We start from the raw sequence: 21,910 nt of genomic DNA, 5'->3' as shown, positions 1-21,910 counted from the left end.
ATGCATGTGCTGGTCCTTGCGTCCTCCTGGGACTGTCCCCACACAGCCCTGCTTCATTCCAGGCTCACCTTATTTAGTGGTGGGTAAACCTTCATGCTCCTTTTCCTCATTACAAGAGGAGTCAAGGTCACTAGCGCCTGGCAGGGAGAGCTCAGCAGGCCTTGTGGTGCCCTGTGCCCTGGTGCGAAGAATCCACAAGTCCTGTGAGCTCAGAGCTATGCCAACAACAGCTGAACTTCCTAATCACAGTGGTCTTCTTCTCTGACCTTTCAGAAGGTGTGACATAAAGTAGTGACTCTTAGCAAGACATCCCATCTGAACGGTTGCCTTTAAGTTTCTCCCAGGCTTCCCAGCAAGGAGCAGGGTTCTGTTTGCTCCAGATGCTGCAGGCTCTACTGCTCCTAGTACCTCTTGCTGCTGTGTGTATCCCTACACTGGCAGGTTGGAAGACGGCTCTACAAGGTGCTTACATGTGTTGGCAGGACAAGAGAGGCATCTTCCTCTCTGCTCAGACATATGCTGGGTGCTTTAAGGCTGAGCCACATGTTGGAGCTTGTTTGACCCTTGACCCCCACCCACCTTGACCTGGGCCTCAGTTTTGGTTTTGCATTGTAAAACCCAAGCCTCTGGTATACACACTCACACACGTCACATCTTAGCTCTGGTTTCTCACCTGACTTTCTAGAGATGAAGAAACTATGCCGGGCCAGGAGGGTTAGGTCCCACTAGAAAGTGGCCATATAATAGGGGGCACTGCCTCCGTTCCCATAACAATCCTAGTTGTTGCAAGTCTGTGGAGGGGTGGCAGAGGGACTCATAATTATTTTGCATAGTTATTGGACACCTTCTTATCAGGTGTTTCCCCAGTGAGTGGGAGGCTGGCGGCATTGCCAGGCCCTTGTCCGTCTTAGGGTTTGGCTGTGTGGAAAAGCCGTGAGCAGTGTCTGGTAACCGGGATCCTAAACTCCATTTTGGAAGGAATCCTCATTAAGTACTGTGCCTTGGGCTTCCTTCCCAAATTCCCCTAGCTACTGAAGGAATGAGCCGTGGTTCCAGGCCAGGGGCCAACCTGAAGACTGATCCCCACCTATGAGGGTCATTTGTGTGTCGTGTTAATGTAAATGTTTTACACTGAGATGCACCCGTGCACCTAAAAAGGGTGCAGTTTGTCCGAACTGCTGAAAGAGGCAGGAGAGAGGCCTGCTGGGAGCTGACTGTGTATTGAGACCATTGGGGCTCTAGCTCTGATTTGTGGTCCCTGATAGCAGTGGACAGGTTCCCGAACCCCACCTCATACCCAGTGCCAGGTGGTTCCTACAGAGCTGGTCCTCAGCGACTCTGCCAGGTTCCATGCTATCACTGCTACTTACCCTGCCACCCCATTCAGCATCCTTCCCTAACCAACAGGTCTCTGCCGCCCCCACCATTCCCCTTTTGCCTTGCTATCAGAGGTTTCTCCACTGGGATTCATACCTCAGGCCTTGACTGAGGTGTCCTGAGTGTACTGTGGACCCTCAGCCAAGGGAAAGAACAAAGGATGGGATTCACCAAAAGGAAAAAAAAACCAATCAGGAGGGAACTGATCACTAGGCAACCTGGAGTCTGTTACCCGGGTAACAGATAACATGCTCTGGTACTGTGGATGGACATCTTAAATGGTGGCTCTCAGCCACTCCAGGTGTACGGGATGGCTCTAGATCTCTGGCTTGTTCCTGGTACCGTGTTCCTTGGCAAGGTGGGGTAAATGACTACTTACTTAAACCCTGAACTTCTGGCTCGGTACAATGTAACCACCCCTCTAGCAGCTTACAAAGCCAAGCTTCTTGGGAGGACTGGGGAAGGAGTTCTGACCTGTGTGGTCCAATACTGCCAGACCCTCAACCCATGTTTTTGGAATTGGCCATTTTACCTCCTTTCCTTAGTAAAAAGAAGGCAGGCTTGTATCAGGATCTTCTATACCTCAGCTCGAGTGTGCATCTGGTTAGCAGATGGCGCTCTGGAACTGATTGACAGGATGAATATATGAACAACTGTCACCTCACTTCCCCTTCTGTGACCTGGGGACAGTGGCCATCTCTGGGGATCTCACCTGGACCTTCTAGGGGTCGAGGGAATATTGAGGCCAGTTGTTTTCTTATAGAACCAACCCACGGACCAGTGAAGACTTGGGGTGTACTCTGTTTACTACCTTGCCATTACCAGTGGGACCACTCAGGCACCCTGCTGTGTCCATCAGTCTCAGGCAGGTAGCAGGTGCACACCAGGAGTGCATCATAATCTGGCCGCACTTCCGTCTGAGATGATCCATGATTCCCTGTCAATGTGGCTTGTTCTCATAAGATCAGGACAGAAACATTCTCTCTGCCCTGGGTTCACTGTCTATCCTGACTGTGCGGGTATAGTGTGAGGATCTCACCACGTGCAGTGGCGGTGAGGGTACTGGGGGAAGCTGGACACAGCTCTCATGAGAGCGTGTCGTTCCTCAGCTACTCGTTACAGTGTGTGACCAGCTTCATGAGCCTGCATGATAGAAGAGGATTGCCCAGGCCCCTACCAAGCAGTTCAGAGACAGCGGAGCTTTGGTTGGGAGGGTTGTCTTGGGGTTCAATTGCTGTGTTAAAACATAACTATAAACAGCTTGGGGAGGAAAGGGTTTATTTTCACTCACAACTCAGATCACGTTGCTGACGGAAACCAGGGCAGGAACTCAAGCAAAAGCCGTAGAAGAATGCCGCTTGCTGGCTTGCTCCCATGAACTGAGCCTGCCTTCCTCATCGCATCCAGGACCACCATCCCGGTGGTGCTCCAGCCTCTAGTGAGCTGGGCCCTCCTCCCACATCAATCATAAGTCAAGGAAACACTCAACAGCAAGGAGGTGGAGCCTGAAAGTGAGCACGCTTGTGCAAAAGGCTTCTGTTTTAGCTGGGCGGTGGTGGCGCACGCCTTTAATCCCAGCACTCGGGAGGCAGAGGCAGGCGGATCTCTGAGTTCGAGGCCAGCCTGGTCTACAAGAGCTAGTTCCAGGACAGGCTCTTATATTAAAAAAAAAAAAAAAAAAAAAAAGCTGCGGAGAAACTCTGTCTCGTAAAACCAAAAAAAAAGAAGAAAAAAAAGCTCCCGTTTTAGGTACATTAATGGTCACGAAAAGGCTGTGTGGCTCCAACAGTCCATGTTCCCTATAGCATCTGAGAGAGTTCCCCTGGCAGGAACTGCCACAATCTACCATACCTTGGACAGCCTGTGTGAGAGAGGATGGCTGACTAGGAGGAAGGAGATGATAGCCCAGCTTCAAATAATGGCCCGAACTGCCCAAGCCTCAGCACGAGGAGGGAGAGGCAACAGCCCTGGCCAGAGACCTCCCTCTCCATGGTGTGTGGCATTTGGCTTGATGTCTCCAAACTATTGAAGCAAGTAACCGTTCTAGTTGTCCTTTGTATCATGTTAAAGCAGTCTTTTGCCTTCTCCCCCCTTCTGTATTGGGGTATAAACGTGTATGGGAAATTAAACACAGGGAAACTCAGAAGTGAAAAGAAAAATTGAGTATTCGCTGAGTGGCCCTCCTGATACTATCCTGTGTCTCTGTGACTCTTTGTTATCTCTGTTCCACCTAACATTTTTAATTCTCACGCCCCCTACCCTGAATCGTACGAACCTACCGCAGCTAAGGTCACAGCCAGAAGTCACCCCAAAAAGGTGGCATACGACATGGCAGCTCAATGCGGTGCAGCTCACAACACTGGGAGTCAGAATCTGCCCTGTCTGCTGTATAGACAGTTGAGGAACAGTGCCCGAGCTGGGATGCATCCTGCGGGGCCAGCAGACTTCAACAGAGAATCGTATGCACTTGGGTACCGTAGTGATGGACTAGGACCATCCCTATCCCATTTCCATAATGGCCTGGGGGGGAAGTGACCAGTGTGCCTAACCTGTGTTCCTTTTGGAGATGTGTTCTTACCTATTGAGCCATCTCACTGGCCCAGAGTTTGACTTAATGGAGCAATTCAAGCGAGCCATACCATTGCTCCTCTGGGTGAGTTCACATCAGAGCCTAGCATGTCACCTACAGTCATTAAACCTGTGATCTAGGAACGCCACTACCACCCCTGCATCCTATGCCCTTAGCTGATGATGCTGTGTCATGTCCTGCCTTGAACATCACAGTTGGCTCCACCGGACTTGTGTGCTCTCTGCTTGCCTTGACGTTGACCACTGAGGTGGTCAGGGTGTCCCCTCACGCCCTCCCCGTACTATACTCACCACGCCTTTTCTCTTCTCCGTATAGGTATCCGCCCCCAGATCATGAACGGCCCCCTGCACCCCCGCCCCCTTGTGGCACTGCTGGATGGCAGAGACTGTACTGTGGAAATGCCCATCCTGAAGGACCTGGCCACTGTGGCCTTCTGCGATGCACAGTCCACTCAGGAAATCCATGAGAAGGTGCGTGACACCCCACCCCACCCCACCTGGGTCCCTCCAGGCCACCTGATGTCATTAAACATTGTCATACCCAGGAATGCCATGTTTGGAGCGCCTGATGCCCCTAGCCCGCTGTGCCACCCTCGGGCACTTAACTCCACCGTGTCTCCATCTTAATAATTCTGCTCACCAAAGCTCTGTGGGTAGCCAGGGGCTCTGACCATAACTCATGTCCCTGCCCACAGGTATTGAATGAGGCTGTGGGTGCCATGATGTACCACACTATCACCCTCACCAGGGAAGACCTGGAAAAGTTCAAGGCTCTGCGAGTGATCGTGCGAATTGGCAGTGGTTATGATAACGTGGACATCAAGGCTGCTGGTGAGCTCGGTGAGTCACAGAGCCGTGCTGGCTGCCTGGGAGCCGTGCTCAGCGGACAGGGGATGGGCAGAAGGCAGGGCAGCTGTCCTCGGCTGCTTCCTGAGGGAGGCTCGTGTTTCCAACGTCTCCAGCTTTGCCCAGATCCAAGCAGGTTCAGGGACTGGAAGATCTTGACGAGATAAGAAAGACAGGTGAATTCCTCTCACAGAGCAAAACCAAAACACACAGATCATGACCCACCTCCCCGGGCCCGGGGTCTTCCCAGAGGAAACCACAGGAGGTGGGTAGGAAGCCAAGCAGGAAGGTGGAGTACCTGAATGGCACAGGGGACTCTCTGTCCACCCCTGAGAATCGCTATACACTGTCAGCAGAGGCTGTGCTTAGGGGGTCATTGGGAGAGGCCTCAGAGTCAGGGTATTCGGTCTGTTCCTGAAGTATGCCACCTCTTTACTCATGAGGCTTAGAAATTTGAAATACTTCAGAGGAACTGGAAACTCAAGTGCTGATGGCTCAGAGCAGCCTGGCCTGGTAATGCTCCTAGCATGGGCCTGCCACCCGCTGTTGCCTCGCTGCAAGGGCTCCTGGAAATCTTCCTCAGACAGGAAGGCCAGGTGTGTGCAGTGCCTCACACAGTCATCTCTGCAGCAGGCCTGAAGCTAGACTTGACAGCTCTGCCCATCGCCCAGGGATGTGCCCGCCATGCTGGCTGCCTCAGCAGCCCTGATACGATCTGACTTCCCTTCACAGTCTGAGCCCGCAGCTCTGAGAGAAGTGGGCGCTTGTTTTCGTTTCCAGTTTCTTTACATTTAGGGCAGCAGTTAGGGCCCTGAGCCCCAGGGTAAGAAAGGGGCAAAGGATGCTGTACCCTGGCGATATCAGTCTATGTCTCCGGTGTATTTGTGGGAGAGCCTCACAGGGGAAGGTAGATATCTCAGGTAAAGGAAAAGCAGTCAGATTCAGTCCAGGCTTCTCTTAAGGGTCCTGGGTGATGGTGATGGCTTCCTATGCCCCCAGCCTGGCCAGCCATGCCCATTGTTAGTTACAGCTCCTCTGAGCCCCTCTTTGGCAGCAAAGAAACTTGGTGTGCCAGATGTGAGACCACATACTTGAGTTTAATAATTAAAAAATAAATGCGCCCCAGTGTGGTGGTATGCACCTTTAATCCCAGCATGGGGGAGAAAGAGGCAGGCGGATCTGAGTTCGAGGTCACCCTGGTCTGCATAGCAAGTTTGAAGCTAACCTTAGCTCTTAATGAGACACTGTCTTTAAAAAGAGAAAAGTTTTGGAGACTTGAGCAAGCGTGTATCTGAGCTGGGTGGTGGTGGTGGTGGTGGCGGCAGCGGCGGCGCACACCTTTAATCCCAGCTCTCTGGGATGCAGAAGCAGGTGGGTCTCTGTGAGTTCAAGGCCAGCCTGGTCTTACAAAGCAAATTCCAGGCTAGGGCTGTTGCATAGAGAAACTCTAGAAAACAAGCAAACATTCAAGCAAAACAGAACATGTATCTGTCAGGAGTAAAGCTGAATTCACTGAGTTAGGAAGACACATGGCTGTCTAGCCCATGGCCTCTCACACACAGTTTCTGTCCGTGGTCAGCCTGCCTGGGGCCAGAAAGAAAGGAGCCTTTTCTCAGAGTGCTATGGCCCAGAGCTTTGAAAAGTACAAACGGGACGTGAGTGTTAGCACTGTGTGTCACTGTCGTGGTCCACTGTGATTGGGTGGCTGCTCAGGAGACCTTTCCTCCAATAGTGTCTGTTATCTCTAAATATATATGGCCCCTGTCAGTCAGCCAGCAGCCCCCTTGAGGTAGTCAGACCAGAACATCAGGTGGCTGGTGTGCCCTGTTCCTGGAAGGGCGCAGTCTACAGTAGACCTAGCAGGTAATTAGAGTAGAGGTCTCGTGTGAAGCCCTCTGTAAACCAGAGGTGCAGCCCGTCATCGGCTCGACACAGGGTGGGGCAGGCTCAGAAACCAATTTTTGACCCCGGTGCTGCAGAGAACATGCATAAGAAAGGTAGAGGAGCACCCTTGGTCTCTCCTCAGAAGCTTGTTCCGCTATTTGGAGCCACTTATAGTGCCTCCTTCATATCCTCATTGAAAACATAAGCTGGCCTTGTGTGGACGTCAGAACCGTATGGGACTGGCACTTGACGGTTACCCTGGGGAGACCGTGTCGACAGAACTCTGCTGCACCCACCACCTCAGTGATAATGCCCTTTTATAATTACACTTGCTTACAGATGTGGGTTCTGCCTCTCCACGTGATGGGTGCTACAGCCAAGAAAACCTCCTGCCTTTATACGGAACTCTTTCCCCCCCCCCCCCCCGCCTTTATCATATCATATGGGGACCTGCCTGCACTGCTTGTCATTGGTCAGCTAAGCAACAAGCCACTGCTGGGCTCACAGCAGAATCTGACTTAACTTACCTTAACTTAACTTCCACGGGGCTTTTTCTCAGAGGACTGGAAATTGTCCCTAGTGCCTAAGGTTTCTTGCGTGTCATTCCAGTCTAATAATAGCCTGAGATCGTGTGCCGAGTCATTCCAGATGAGCGGGGCCCTCTGTTCATCTCACAGGAAAGATAGCTCCCACAACCGAGGCCCCTTAGCAAATGCCTGTAGCCCAGGAAAGTCCTCTGCAGCCAGGCAGCGAGGATGACCCGATCATGCTGTCTGTTCTCCTGTGAGGCAGTCACTCACCGCTGGACCCCAGGGCAGCCACGGTAGCGGGGTGAGACATAACACCACAGATCTAAGGCTGTTTAGGGGACGATCGATCTCCTTCCTGTCTAGCTGATTAGCCTCCTATTCCCTGGTCTTGGAAAGCTAACTGAGCCCGAGGCCACCTTGAAGGTAGCTGCACCTTGCTGTCCAGATGGCACCTGCAGCAACAGGGTGGCTAATGCCTGCCCCACTGCTTAGAGCTCCCTGTCTGGCCACTTTTGAGCCTGCTTAGGGCTTCGCATTCTTCTCGGGGCCTCTGCTTTCTCCTAAGAACTGGGCCCTCCACTTGGCCTGAAGAGTGGCAGGAAAGCTGCTATCGTTTCTCAGTACCCTCAGTGCCCACACCCCTGCTGACCCCTTCCTGATGGATCAGGTTTGTTCTCTGAGGAGTAGAAGGTGGCCTCAGCTGCCCTCAGGCCAAAGGCTCATTAGCAAGTTCCCCTGGTTGCCTCCCTGTTTTCTGCCAGAATCTGATAAATCGCAAGCTTTAGGACCATGGATAACTCTAAAATTGAGATCCCCCTGCCTCCAGCCTTCAGAGTTAGGGTTAGCCGTGTGTGTCAGCATGTTTGCCTTGTGTGTATAAACAGTTAATAGTGAGTAGGGTGTTAAGTGTTTATGTGAGGGTGTATAAGGTGCATCCAGTTTCTGACCCATCCAGCTCCAGAGTGAGCCTGGGAAAGAGTCTGGGTTTCTGGTTCCTCCACCCTTCAGTCCTGCCAGGGTAGACATGGGGTTGAAGCATCCAATTGCTTTCTGCCTGCTCCAGGGCTCTTTGGACCTCACACCAGAGCTGGAAAGAAGGGGAGTTGGACCGCTGTGAGCTAAGACTTAAACCTAAAAGCCATGTTGGGTCTGGGTTTAGTGGCGAGGGCTCCTGAGCATGAGAGATGACCTCCCGAACCCTTGCCCCAGCCCTGGACCCTGGCGTACTTCTCCATTTCTAAGCAGGGGACTTGGGAATCCCGGGGCCTTGCTCATCTCTGGACCTGGCCATTGCCCTTTCAGGGATCGCTGTTTGCAACATCCCGTCCGCTGCAGTGGAGGAGACAGCCGATTCCACCGTCTGCCACATCCTCAATCTGTACCGGCGAAACACGTGGCTGTACCAAGCCCTACGAGAAGGCACACGGGTACAAAGTGTGGAACAGATCCGTGAGGTTGCCTCAGGAGCTGCTCGCATCCGAGGGGAAACACTGGGCCTCATCGGCTTTGGTATGTGCCTCTTGAGACGGATGTGGTGCGTGCAGGGTAGGGGTGGGCGGCAGGGGTCGAGAAGAATCAGAGAACTTGCCGGAGGTGAGATCTGGGCCTTTTCTACAAGAGTGTGTCTGTTGCTGGCCCGTGCACAGCAGGAGTGCACCCTCTGCTGTCACGGGGAAGGCGTGCACTTGGGAGACCTTGAAGCAGAGGAAGGGTTTGACTGTATACTGTGTGTCACTCACTAGTGGTTGAGCCGGCAAACCTGGGTCATAGGTCCTGGAGGCTCTTGAAATACAGATGCCACCCCACAGCAGTAACGTGAAGTCACTTAAAGATTCAAGCCTGAGGGTAATGCCGGGCTGTGGGCTTGGAAATCTCTTGTGAGAATGGGACACGACGTGATCTTTCGGACCTGGTCGTTGCCGTGGAGATACTTGAGCAGAGGCCCTGGGAGTCTCCAGCAAGTGTGGTAAGGGACCAAGGAAAGTTTAAGCGGTGGTAGACACGGGCTTAGGAGGTAAACACGAGCCACTGCTGCTATCCACACAGGCTCCAATAGGACCCCTAGCTGGTTGCCACCACTTAACTAATGCCATAACCTTCAGGGAACTGTTTGGCTTCTCTGCCTCCATTTCTGGCTCTGTAACTAGAGCATGCGGTGGGAGCAGGGGATACATGGTTGCTGCCTCTTGAGACTCAAAGGCCCCATGAGGAACACACGGGATAGTTTGATTCTGGCTTCCAAAAAAATTTCCCACTTTGCGTCACCTTTAGCTCAGAGCTGGCTGAGTGAGGGTCGGGGCTTTGGAGAGGGAGTTTGGAAAGAGCAAAAATTTGTTGGGTGACTTCAGGGTTGCTCATCGTGCTGCAGAGCATCCCACCCCTACCCCCCACCTTTGGGGCAGGCAGGGTCTGAGTTCGAGCGATCAGATGCTGGGGATACCTCTGGTGTTTTCACATGGTGTTCCGCTTCAGAAATGCAGGGACCGTGTATGAACACTGTAACACCCTCTGCTGCTACCCGCCTGTGCTTCCTGGGCCTCTTAAGTGGCCACCTGCTCTTGGAAGCCCTTCTTGGGACCTGGGATAGTCTCTGATCAGGCAGCCAATAGGTGGGAAGCGTGCCCCCCCCCCCATTCTAGGGCCTTCAAATAGGCTCATCGCATGTGCTTCCTACTTGAATGTAGTTGGGCTGCATGCTGTGTTTCAGCTTTCCCGTGCCCCCCTACTGGCTCCCCTGCCTTCATGGCTGCTGTAGTCTCTTTGGCTGCGTGTACATCTTGTCCATCCCCCGACCTCCCCAACTGAGTGGACAGACAGGAGGAAGGCTGTTTGCAGCTAACCAGAGCTGCCGCCAGCCTGGTAGGGACCACGAACATCCTCCATCGCTCTGTTGAAAAGCAGCAGGGGAGCCTCAGGGGAGCCCGAAGCTGGGACTGAACAGCTCTCTTAGGCTGCTTACCACATTGAAAAAAAAATGTCAAGATATTTGTCTATCACTGTTTGCTTTTGTTTTTAATTTAGCGTTGAAAGAAAGGTGCTTTATTAAAGTCCGGAGTGTTTCACACCGTGTCACTTTTGCACATGGGCCACACTTGTCTGCGTGGACTGCTGTTTTATATGTGGCCCGTGCCCTTGGGCTTTCATCTACAGGGACTGGGATGTTGGTGGCGTTTTAGGCGGAAGCGCTCTGGGTCAGGGTAGAAAGCAGTGAGAAGTTCTGTGTGATTGATGAACACACTCCCACTAAGAATGGCTGTGTCAGCATGGTGTGTTAGGATCTGATTTGATGATCCAGGCACCTCGGCCACCTTCTGTGGCCCTGGACCTTCACAGGCTTCAGATCCCAGTATATCGGAGGCCGCACTCCCAGTTAGAAGGACTTGTTTATCCGATTAGGTATGGGCCACGTGATGGGGTCCTCAATCCATGTCAAGGATGTCACTGAATCCCTGTCACGGCCACGCTCCCTGCCTCCTCCCACTGCCCAGGCCTGCTTGCTCCTTTGCCACACATACACATGGCTAGTCCAGCTCCTGGTCAGCTGTGTCCTCAGTGACATTAAGGGAGATGACATTGACACCGCAGCTGTCCCTCTCTGTCAGAGTGGCCTCGTTAGAGCACACATCACAGAGAGAAAGAGAAGGCTACCAGACTAAACATGAATGTGCATCTGCCCTTCTAACCTTCCTCATTTTCATAACATTTTATTATGTGTTTTACTACATGGTGTGTACCTCCCACGGAGTATACTTCACCCACTGAGCTGTCCCACCAAACCCTGCCCACACATCTGAATGGGTTTTGTTGGTTTTGATTCTGGTTTTGTTTTTTATTTTTTGTTTTTGTTTTGGTTTTTCAAGACAGGGTTTCTCTGTAGCTTTGGGGCCTGTCCTGGAACTAGCTCTTGTAGACTAGGCTGGCCTCAAACTCACACAGATCCGCCTGCCTCTGCCTCCTAAAGTTTGTTCTACCACCCAGCTTGGTTTTAGGTTTTGAGAAAGGTTTTCTCTGTTTAGCTTTGGAGCCTGCCCTGAACTTGTTCTGTAACTGGCCTTGAACTCACAGAGATCCACCAGCCCCTGCTGGGATTAAAGATGTGCACCACCACCACCTGACTTGGTTTTGTTGTTTGTTTTTGAGACACTGTCTCATTACGTAGCTCTTCCTGTCCTCAGCATTCTCTCTGTAGCCCAGGCTGGCCTTAAACTCAGAGATCGCCTGCCTCTGCCTTCCAGGTGCAGGGATTAAGGGTGTGCGCCCTGCACCTGACTTGAACAGGGTTTTAGATGAGGTATACTTTGTAGTCTGCCTAGTTGAATTCCAATCCAACATCCCTCAAACCATTTTGTTTCTGAGGGGAAAAAAAATATAAAACAGGAAGTGCTGCTGGGATCAGTGACTTTGAGCTTTTAAAAAAATGGCCATTTGGGGTTCGGAGTCCTTTCCTGTCCTACTGTCCTTTATAATATGGAGAGTCCTGGACCCCGTGCTGGGGCTGGGCTTCAGAGTCAGTCCATTAGGCCTTAGGGCAATGGTGTTTAGACCATCATACCCCGTAAAGGCAAATCCAACAGACGTTAGGCTAGAACCATTTACATTCACATTCTGAGAGCATCAAGGAATGACGGGCATGTTCAGAAGCCTGCCACATAAACAAACATGAGAGAAATAACAGGACCAGGAGCATATTGGTGGTGTCTGGACCTAAGGAAAGGGCACATGACATCCATTAGAACATTCTAACTGGATATTGGTTTGAAAATGTCCTTTGGGGCTAGAGAGGTGGCTTAGCAGCTAAGGGTGTATGCTGCTCCTTCGGAGGAGAGGGCCCAGGTGCGGCTCCCAGCACCGACAGCTCACGGTACCTCTGACTCCAGCTCCAGGGAGGCTTTTCTCAATTGAGGCTCCCTCCCTTCAGATAACTCGAGCCTGTATCAAGTTGACATGAGACTAGCCAGCACAAGTGACCCACTCCGCTGCTGCCACTGTTGTTGGTGGCTCTCCCATGGTATTGGCATCTCCAAAACGCTGGGGTCTTCTGCTGCAGCTGGGCTTTCACCAAGTCTCTCATAGTCTCACTTCATGGTGCCAAACCTCAGCTCCTCTGCATGACCCCTCAGCCCATGAGCCTTCACCTGCCCCTGAGGCTGCCCTTTCCACAGTGGCTCTCACAGTGCCAAGTCTAAACTGCCAGTGTGAGAGACGACCCCGGCCACTTCTAGAACACAGCTTCTGTGTGCTGACTCTTAGGAAACACTTCCTAGAAGATTTCACCTTCATGATGCTGGTCTCAAGCACCACTCATTTCTTAGCTGCAGGTAACCAGCATCAGTTTTCCCAGCAAAGCAAAGGTTTCACTTCAGTGATTTCTTGTTCATTACAGCTGACTTCATTCAAAATAGCAAACAGCCCTGACAAAGCCAGGTCTCCGTCATCTGCCCTGCTCTCCGCTTTCTTTTTATCTTTTCTTCTTCTCCTTCTTCTTCTTCTTCTCCTTCTCCTTCTCCCTCTTCCTCTTCTTCCTCCTCTTCCTCCTCTTCCTCTTCCTCTTCCTCTTCTTCCCCTTCTTGTCTTCATCTCCTCCTCCTCCCTCCTCTTTCTTCTTCTTTTTTTGGAAGCACCTGCCTCAGGTGTGCATCACCATTGCCAGGCTCCTCCCTCTCAACATTCTTATCTCTCAAGCTCCTACAAAATGGCTGAGTTCTCAACAGTCGATGGTTTTTCTAACCCAGACTTCCACAGTCCTCCTCAAAACAACGTGGTCAGGTCTGTCGCAACAGTACCGCACTGTCCTGGGACTAACCTGTCCTAGTTATGATTCCCGTTGCTGTGACACCACCACGATCAGAAAGCAAGTTGGGGAGTAAAGATAGGGCTTAGACTTCTGCCGATGCTCATCATCAGCGGAAGTCAGGGCAGAAACTCATAAGCAGGGCAGGAGGCAGGAGATGATTCGGAGGCCATGAAGGCGTGCTGCTTACTGGCATCTCACCCTGGACTACCTGCCCAGGGATGGGACCACCCTCAATGTGAAGGTCCTCCCACTTCAATCACTAATTAAGAAAATACCTTACAGTTGGATCTTAATGGAGGCATTTTCTCAATTGAAAATGTTCCCTCCCTTCAGATAACTCTAGCATGTGTCAAGTTAACACAAGACTAGCCAGCACAGACAGACATAATAATTTAAAAAAATATTTTTTAAAAGCCACCTTGGCATGGAAACTTGGTAGCACTTGCCCAGCAAGGACGATAATATCTCAGGTCGCTGGGTAGGGTAAGGGGACAGCACACAGGATCTGCAGGCCTTACTCACCCAAATATTCTGTCTCTGCACAGGTCGCACAGGGCAGGCAGTTGCAGTTCGAGCCAAGGCCTTTGGATTCAGCGTCATATTTTATGACCCCTACTTACAGGATGGGATAGAGCGGTCTCTGGGCGTGCAAAGGGTCTACACCCTGCAGGACTTGCTGTATCAGAGCGACTGTGTCTCCCTGCACTGCAACCTGAATGAGCATAACCACCACCTCATCAACGACTTCACTATTAAGCAGGTAACCGGAAAGCAGATTTGTCGGACCTAGCTTACACTCTGACAGAGTTTGCCAGCACCTGCCTTGGGCACAAGAAGGGATGGACGCAGGTTCAAGGGCACAGTGCTGTGCAGAGAAGTGTCCCTGGGACGAAGCAGTAATGGGGGCTATGGCCCAGCTGGGCTCCCATCCATCCCTTCAGGCAGCCAAATGACTTGACTGGCACAGCTCCAACCTTCCATACCCCGTAGCCCCGTGAAGAAGGGAAATATCCTGGCCTCCATTTCTTCCCAGCCCCTGAACTGCCTGCCACTTCATACATTTATTTTAAGCCTCCGTTTCAGATTCCCACCGTATGACCAGTTCCTTTGCTTCCGCAGATGAGGCAAGGAGCATTCCTTGTGAACGCAGCCCGAGGAGGTCTGGTGGATGAGAAAGCCTTAGCTCAGGCCCTCAAAGAGGGAAGGATACGAGGAGCAGCCCTCGATGTGCACGAATCTGAGCCCTTTAGGTATGTGTGTGGCTGTGTATGCTTCTAGCTTCCTACTAGGAACCCGGCCCAGCGCTTGGAATTGACACACTTTGCAACATGAGTAACCCGGGTAGGGGATTCTGCGAGTGCTGTGTAGTAGGCTCGCTGGAGACGCTGCGGTACTGTGAAAAGCTCCCCAGAGGACATTAGAGAGGACTGAGGCAAAAGAGCAAGACGGCAGTGTCTGATCTGTAGACCAAACTGGAGCGCTCATTCCGACTGGAAGGGATCCCTAAAGTGGGCGCCCCCGCCCCCCGTCTGGCACACCTGCTCTCATAGTTGTGACTTGTTCAGCAATTTCCTTTGTAATGAAATCTGACACAGGGCTTCCCTGCTCTCTGCTAACGTACACAGCTCCTGTTTCGAATGGCCTCGGGGCCTTCCATAATGAGTAGTAATTGTATTAAACTTCTCCCATTTTTTACTGAATACATTTCCATTCACCCAGCTTCGCTCAGGGCCCGTTGAAAGACGCACCAAATCTCATCTGCACGCCACACACAGCCTGGTACAGTGAACAAGCATCACTAGAGATGAGGGAAGCAGCTGCCACAGAGATCCGCCGAGCAATCACAGGTGAGCCGCCTCCACCCCCTCTTACTATGGTGCCAGTGTCTCTAGTCCTGCTGGGTCAAAGTATCTGCTGAATTAGTTTTTATATGAACTAAGAGCTAAATTTCAAAGAGGAATCCAGCTCCTCAATTACAGAGGGTAGCAGAAGACAGGAAGAAGGCCCTCTTAGTGGCTTGGGCAGAAACCACTAAGTAGGAAAGTCTTGTGGTCATATATATATATATATATATATATATATATATATATCTCAAGCTGCTAAAGGAACATGCTTCCAAACTTGAGTTCAGTCACAATAACTCCCACAGAGTTGTCCTCTGACTGCCAGGCATGTGCCATGGTGTGCACACAACACTGAACACATGCTTGTAAAACAATGCGTATAATTGTATAATTAATCATAACCCGCTTACTCCAGGTCGCATCCCAGAAAGCTTGCGAAACTGTGTCAACAAAGAATTCTTCGTTACTTCAGCTCCTTGGTCAGTCATTGACCAGCAAGCAATTCATCCCGAGCTCAATGGTGCCACATACAGGTGAGAAGGAGAACTGGGCCTAGTAGCATCATGTCCTTAGGGAGAAAAGGAGGCAAGAAAAGCCCAGACCTGGGTAGCTGATGTAACCTGGGTCCTTAGATTAGCCCTTCCAGTGTATATTGTATTCTGTTTTCAGTACCTTAAATCCCTGGAATAAATGAATTCTCCAGGGTGTTTTGGGGGGAGGAGCTGCTTTTTGTTAGGTCTGGTTTTTGAAACAGTATGTTTGTGTTACCCAAACTGGCTTCAAACATGTGACCTTCCTTCCTTAGCCTTCTGGGTGTTGGGATTATGGGATTATATGTGCACTCATAGCCCCATGACCAGCCCAGCAAACTCCATGCAGAAAGTATACACAAGACTCTCCATAGTAGTTGTCTAGAAGTTAAGGTGATAACTCCATTAAGCCCCCTGCAAACTGAGCTTCCTCTTGAATAATGAAACCAAGTCTGAAGGAAACTGTTAATGATTCCGCTTTCGGGTTTGATTCTTCTGACCAAAGAAAACCTAATATGGAACAGGTACCCTTAAAGGAAGCAACAGTGTCGTTTGTGGGTTTCCCAGGATTGCCCTTCTAGGGAAATGAACTCCATTGAACATAGAAGGGAAAAGAAGTTACAGCCTGCCTCTGTGAACATTTAGCAACATTTCCATCTGGAGCCAAATGATCCTTTGTCATGGCTGATCTCTATGCACTGTAATGTTAAATGATTTCCACTTCCAACCACAACGGCTAGAAATATGGCAGGACATTGTTGCCTGTTCCCTGTTCTATTCCTAGTACTTGAACAAGTTAAGGAAAGACAGGATCTGGTTTACATATATGTAAGAAAGCTCTGAAGAAGCTATGTATATGCACATAGGTCACATGGATCTCTATAGTCTATCTGAGGGGGTTTCGTTTTTTTGTGACATAGTCCCACTCTAATCCAGGTTAGCCTCGTGAAAACCTACATGTGCCCCTGCCTTGAGTCTGGTGAGCCACCAGCCCAGGACACTCTTAGCTTCTGACCTCACATGGACTTTGTGCACATTACAGTACCATGAACCCTTGTTCATACATGTTCGTACATACCCCTAAGAACCACTCTCAATTCTTTTAACTAGTAAGACTTTTTGGCCCTCTAGAATCTTCCGTGGGCGGCAAAGGGTCAGAGATTAGAAGGCTCTTAACAAAGGCCTGGAGAGGTGTGAGATGCCATCCTTGTTACCTCAGTTACTGAAGGATGGGTCTCCGGAGTTTATGCGTTGATTCACATTGTACCTCTGTAAGCATGCTCTGTATGCAGCTCATCCTCACGCACATAGTGCCTCATGTCTGCACATTCAGAGAGGCACAGGACCAAACAGCCTTGGGAGCCACTGTCTTATGACTTCAACCATCACATCAGTTTCTTCAGTGGCTAACAAACCACATGGTTTTCTCAGTTCTGGAAGCAGAAGTCTGAGGAAAAGCCATGGTGGTTGTAGAGGAGACAGATTGGCCATTCTCCCATTTACTAGTACTTTAGAGATGAGAGGACTTAGGAATTTAGCCCGTAGAACTTGGAGAACTTTGTGAAATCTGCAGGGAAATCAATCATGGTTACCTCACTTGACTGGCATTTTCCAAAAACAACCTTGAGTCCAACCTGTACAGAGTGTTTTGGTATTTCTAGGTTTTTGTTGTTATTTTAAACAAAATCCACAAAGGTTAGTAGTATGTGCAGATACCTTCCTGTGGTCTAAATGCCAAAAAACCAACCCAGCTGTGATTAAAACAGTTTTTAAAATTAACTAGTTTCTACAGGTCTATATAAAAACCTAGTTTGACCTTGCTTTGGGGGAAATAATAACATACGTTTGTGTGCTATTGCTATCTGATTGGAAGTGGAGAAAGGCTAAGAATTTTGGTAAATCTAGCCCGGACTTAAGGCCTTGTTTCCGTGTGTCCCTCAGGTATCCACCAGGCATCGTTGGGGTGGCTCCAGGAGGGCTTCCTGCAGCAATGGAAGGGATCATCCCTGGAGGCATCCCGGTGACTCACAACCTCCCCACAGTGGCACATCCTTCCCAAGCTCCCTCCCCCAATCAGCCCACAAAACATGGGGACAATCGAGAGCACCCCAACGAGCAATAGCAGAGAATGCTGAAGGTAATCATTCAGATAAAGTTGGGACCAAGAGACAGTAGCAAACAGATTAACTAAGGAAAAGGAATTTGGCGGTCTTTAAAACTGATCCTGGACATCACTGATACAGTGTTAAAGCTACAAGAGCTAGAATACTGAAGATGGTATCTGCTTCTGGAAGTGTGGAAAGACTAGGACGTGATTTATTAACGACCAACTTCTGTTATTGTGTGTTAAGTTTTTCATCTGTGCATCAAATCACAAAGAATAAATAGAGCTTTCCTTCATCAGTCCCTTGGGCATAGCAAGTCCTGGGCAACTTGCTCTCGATGTTGCATCAAAAGCTCGAATATTAATAAAAAAAACATTGAGAGGAATTCCCCATCAAGACTAGTCCCTTTGGTCTACAGGGGCTGGTTGCCTCCTTTGCCGGTAGGAAGATTAATTTTGACAAGATGGGGAGGACGTTGTGTGCCTGTGCAGACATCTACATGCACAGGGTTGAAGAAGTAAAAGCTCTTGTACAGAAGTTCTCAACTCTGAGCGGGCAAAGCTGGTTGTGAGTTCAGTAAAACCCTCTGATGATACAAAAACAAAACAAACAAAAAAAAGGAAAAGAACAAAAAGAAAAAAAGTATTAAGTTTCACAAGCTGTTTGTACTCAAATATATTTTCTCAGTTTCAGATCCTCAGCTATTTTATTGAGTGGAAAGTCTTGGACGAGAAGGGTTCAAGAAGAATAATGTTGCATTTCCTTATGTCTCAGGAAACACTTTTTATGGTAACTTGTCAGATTGTCTATGAACAAACCCACTTTTTTAGACATTGATAAATTCTTTTCTTCACGTGATATTTTATACAAGAACACTTCAGATGTGCTATTAGATGTGACTGATTTTAACAAATCCTATTAGATTTGTATCAGCTAGTTACATGTTCTATTCATAGTCTTTTGTGAATCATTGCCTTTTTGTTTTTAAAGATGGCCTATTTCGAGCCTTTGTATAGGTACATTCCTGTTTTTGTGACAAAAGAAAAACTTTAAAGCTGTCCCAAACAGAAAAATAATGGCTATCAAAAGTATGTTTTGTTTTAGTGTGAGTTTATCGTTACTGTATTTGTTTATTGTAAAGGTGGACATTTAGCGTTCAGTGCAGTTTTCAATAAAACCTAATTAAAATTTCTGTTAAGTCCTGACATTTAAGTACATCTCACCTATATAAAAGCCCTTGAGATGTCATCACATGGTCAATCAATTCAGCCAGTTTCCAACTCTTGTGGTGACAGTGTCTGACCTCAGAGAAGTCCAAATTAGGTAGGCTATCCTAAAGATGAGGCAGTGCTTTGGTTAATTTTTCAATTTTTGACTTTAATATGCTCGAAAGTAGGATGTGAGTCTTCTTATCTTTTGGGGGTTTGGGGGGGTTACAAGATAATTATCACTGTGGCCACGAACTGAGAACTTCGAAGTTCTACTTACATTTTAAAATAGCTTTTAAGTCCCACAATTCCAAGTTTATACTTCCTCAAACTTCTTTTCAGGGGGGTCCTTCCCCATCCTAACTTCCCTATGAAATGACCACATGTGGAAAGCAGAATGGTATTAAGAACACGCCCTTGACAATCATGTGTCTTGTCAGAAATATGGATGAAAAGAGGTCCCAACTGTCTACACAGCAGTATTAACCTTCTTTATGTCTGGCACAGTATGTCTAAAGGTTAGAAACAGAAGAAGTCAAATCTGAATCCATGGTGTGCCTAGGTTTTGTTTAATTAGATCATGGTTGTTCAAACAGTCCTTAGAAATAATTATATATAAACTGACTCCAAAGAACAACAACATCAGAATAAAAACAAAGTACTGGTTTCAGCCTAGAAAAAGAACCAAAGTCCACACAGTTATAAAAGTATTACTGCTCAGAGTCAGTCTAAAGATACCTACACCTGTCACCCAGTCATGTTTAATCATCTTTGACAAATGTATACACTTTTTTGGGACAATAATTATGGCTGTTGGTATAGTTCAAGAGCTTAACATAGCGCTGATTTTCCAAATGTGTTGGCCTCTCACAGCCAGCCAGGCTGCTACAGAAAGAAACAACATAAAGTCCCGTTCCTGTCTTGAGCCTAAGAAATGGAGCCATCTCTTATTCTTTCCCACAGGGAAGAATGTGATACCCATCAAATTATATGTGGTCAGAGTCGCTGGTCATAAATAAATAAATACAGAGGGAACTTAGGAAAGGACACTCACGAAACCACAGTACACGGAACAAGGCTCAGTCCTGAGCCTGACTCTGCACCACAAGGTCTGGGTGTAAAGCAAATCCACCCGGAGGCCAGTTTTCTCCTCTTTACTCTGTTGCTTCTTCATTTGAAAGAGGAGGTTTTGCTTAACTCGATCTCTGCCTCCTGAAAATTCAGCTGTACAGATGCTGCGGATGCTAAGTACACAGAATAGCAGCCTTCTATAGACTTGGTTATCATTCACTGACCAAAATGAAAACCAAATAGTCGATTTCTAGGAAAACACTGACCACTGGAACATTTACCATTTTTGATACCACAGTTCATTTATATGGGGTCACCGACTATGAAAACTACTTTCCCAGTTTTGGCATGCAGCATCAATGACCTTTCATCTTGGGAACACCTTATTGAATGTTCACAAGGAAAAGAACTAAAGACATAACAGCTCATAGGTACTTTTCTCTTTTTAGTATTCCAGCAAACTGAAGGTTGTGTATACTTCAATACTATCTCATCAGAAAACAAGATTAAAAGGTTTCACAGCCTTTTCAATAAAGTGTGTGTTTGCTATTGTAGCAACTACTTGCGACATCAGTCTTAAGTGCTTAGCAGGACACTATGTGTCGTGTTCCTGAGATAGGTCAGAAATGTTTACCCAGTACTAATACATACCTGAAGTGGTCAAATAAGTCCATAAAGTTTTTCTAAGATTATAGTTTTAAGTTTAAATAATGGCTACAACTAACCAACATGCAAAAAGTCTTGAATTACACAGAGAAATTGATGATTCAATGCATTGACCACCTTACTGCATTTAAAAATCTTTATTCTGTTTGTACTGAACTGTATTCCCAATCAGCCTAAGCAAAGGCATGCCCTTAATACAGCTTTTGCTTTAGAGCAGAGGTGACAATAAAGACAGGACAATTCTGAAGACCCTCTGCATGGCCACCTGGGAGCAGAACAGGTTTGAGTCCAAGTGACTGTCACACAATCCGACACCCAGTGGCAAGTGAGCCTGCTTCTATTCCATCCCTCCAGGGAATAAGTGCACAAATGCACCTGCCCAGAGTCGAGTAAGAACCCCCTTTACAGGGCACTCATCCAAACAAATAAATACTTAAATAATGAATGGGGTAAATCAGGAAACTTAAACAGAAACCAAAACAAGACAATTTCTATGTAAAAGTTCACTCAAAAAATTGCTAGTTTTTCTTGCAGTTTGTTCCTAAGGATTTGATTTTTATTTTATTGGGCACAACAGGAACTAAATTATTAATAAAAATAAAGGCTTGTTTATTTTTATCTTGCCGTGGATAATTTGTACAAAGTTTCCAAATCTCTGAAACAACGGGTCTTTTACGGTGGGAGCAGGATGTCAGGTTCTAATTTCAACAATGTTATCTGCCATGTGCTTTTTATGAGTGCCCATGCTGGGGAAATGTTCTCAGTAACATGGAGATGCTGGTGCACTTTCCTAGTACACGACTTCTTACACAACCACATGCTTTACATTCATAGATTTACAATTTGAAAGAAAAAGTTCTGTCAATAAAATTAGGGTTTGGTGAGGGGTTTTTTTTGTTTGTAAAACAAACTGTGGTTCAACCAAAGTTCTCCATCTCCTCATGCAGATGCACTCGTTATTTCCAGTGGGTGTTGAGCAGAAAGATACTTGGGAGCAGATCCTGCAGGGTGTGGCTCACTCCATGCTGTATATTCTGCTTAGAATACCACACTAATTTTGGAAACACCTCATATCTGAGATGGTATTGGTCTTTTTGCTCCTTAGGTGTGTTTTCTTTTCATTCATCCTCCTCATCCTCATCTTCCTCTCCATCAGACAGGGATGTACAAGGCCGGATCTGTCTGTAGCGGTCAAGCCATTTTTCTACCATTTGTGTGACCAACGGGTGGTTTCTCCTCCGGGAGCTTTTCTGCATAGCCACTAGAACTCCTCCCTCAGTCACACAGCAGTCCAACCATTCTCTGAGCAGTTTTTCTTGCTGCTCCTCATTACCTAGCTTTTAGAGGAAAATGAAGAAAAGGCAAAGTTAGCACAGCAAGTCAGATACTTGGTAGAAATAACATGAAGCTACAGTGATAATGAAAAAGCGAACTTCAACCTTTTGTTAGTTTATCATTAAAAAACA

General features: G+C 48.2%; 2 protein-coding genes across 5 annotated transcripts in view; one reads left to right on the top strand and one right to left on the bottom strand.

Moving 5' to 3' along the window:
- Positions 1-21,062, top strand: part of Ctbp2 (C-terminal binding protein 2) — a 136,987-nt gene extending 115,925 nt beyond the window's left edge. For all 3 annotated transcript variants that reach the window (XM_038314552.2, XM_038314543.2, XM_038314534.1), the window contains 8 exons: positions 4,283-4,437; positions 4,662-4,806; positions 8,529-8,735; positions 13,566-13,780; positions 14,140-14,270; positions 14,740-14,867; positions 15,280-15,397; positions 17,336-21,062. In XM_038314552.2, the coding sequence (XP_038170480.1) occupies positions 4,300-4,437; positions 4,662-4,806; positions 8,529-8,735; positions 13,566-13,780; positions 14,140-14,270; positions 14,740-14,867; positions 15,280-15,397; positions 17,336-17,516 (1,263 nt within the window). In that variant the 5' untranslated portion in view covers positions 4,283-4,299 and the 3' untranslated portion in view covers positions 17,517-21,062. The remainder of the gene's footprint in view (positions 1-4,282; positions 4,438-4,661; positions 4,807-8,528; positions 8,736-13,565; positions 13,781-14,139; positions 14,271-14,739; positions 14,868-15,279; positions 15,398-17,335) is intronic.
- The window catches only part of Zranb1 (zinc finger RANBP2-type containing 1), a 60,976-nt gene continuing 58,323 nt past the window's right edge, over positions 19,258-21,910 (bottom strand). For both annotated transcript variants that reach the window (XM_038314567.2, XM_038314585.2), the window contains one exon: positions 19,258-21,781. In XM_038314567.2, coding sequence (XP_038170495.1) covers positions 21,563-21,781 — 219 coding nt within the window. In that variant the 3' untranslated portion in view covers positions 19,258-21,562. The remainder of the gene's footprint in view (positions 21,782-21,910) is intronic.

Source organism: Arvicola amphibius, chromosome 1, assembly GCF_903992535.2.
Source record: "Arvicola amphibius chromosome 1, mArvAmp1.2, whole genome shotgun sequence".
NCBI lineage: Eukaryota > Metazoa > Chordata > Mammalia > Rodentia > Cricetidae > Arvicola > Arvicola amphibius.
Note: the sequence above shows the minus strand (reverse complement) of the source record. Positions and strands in the feature narration are given on the sequence as shown.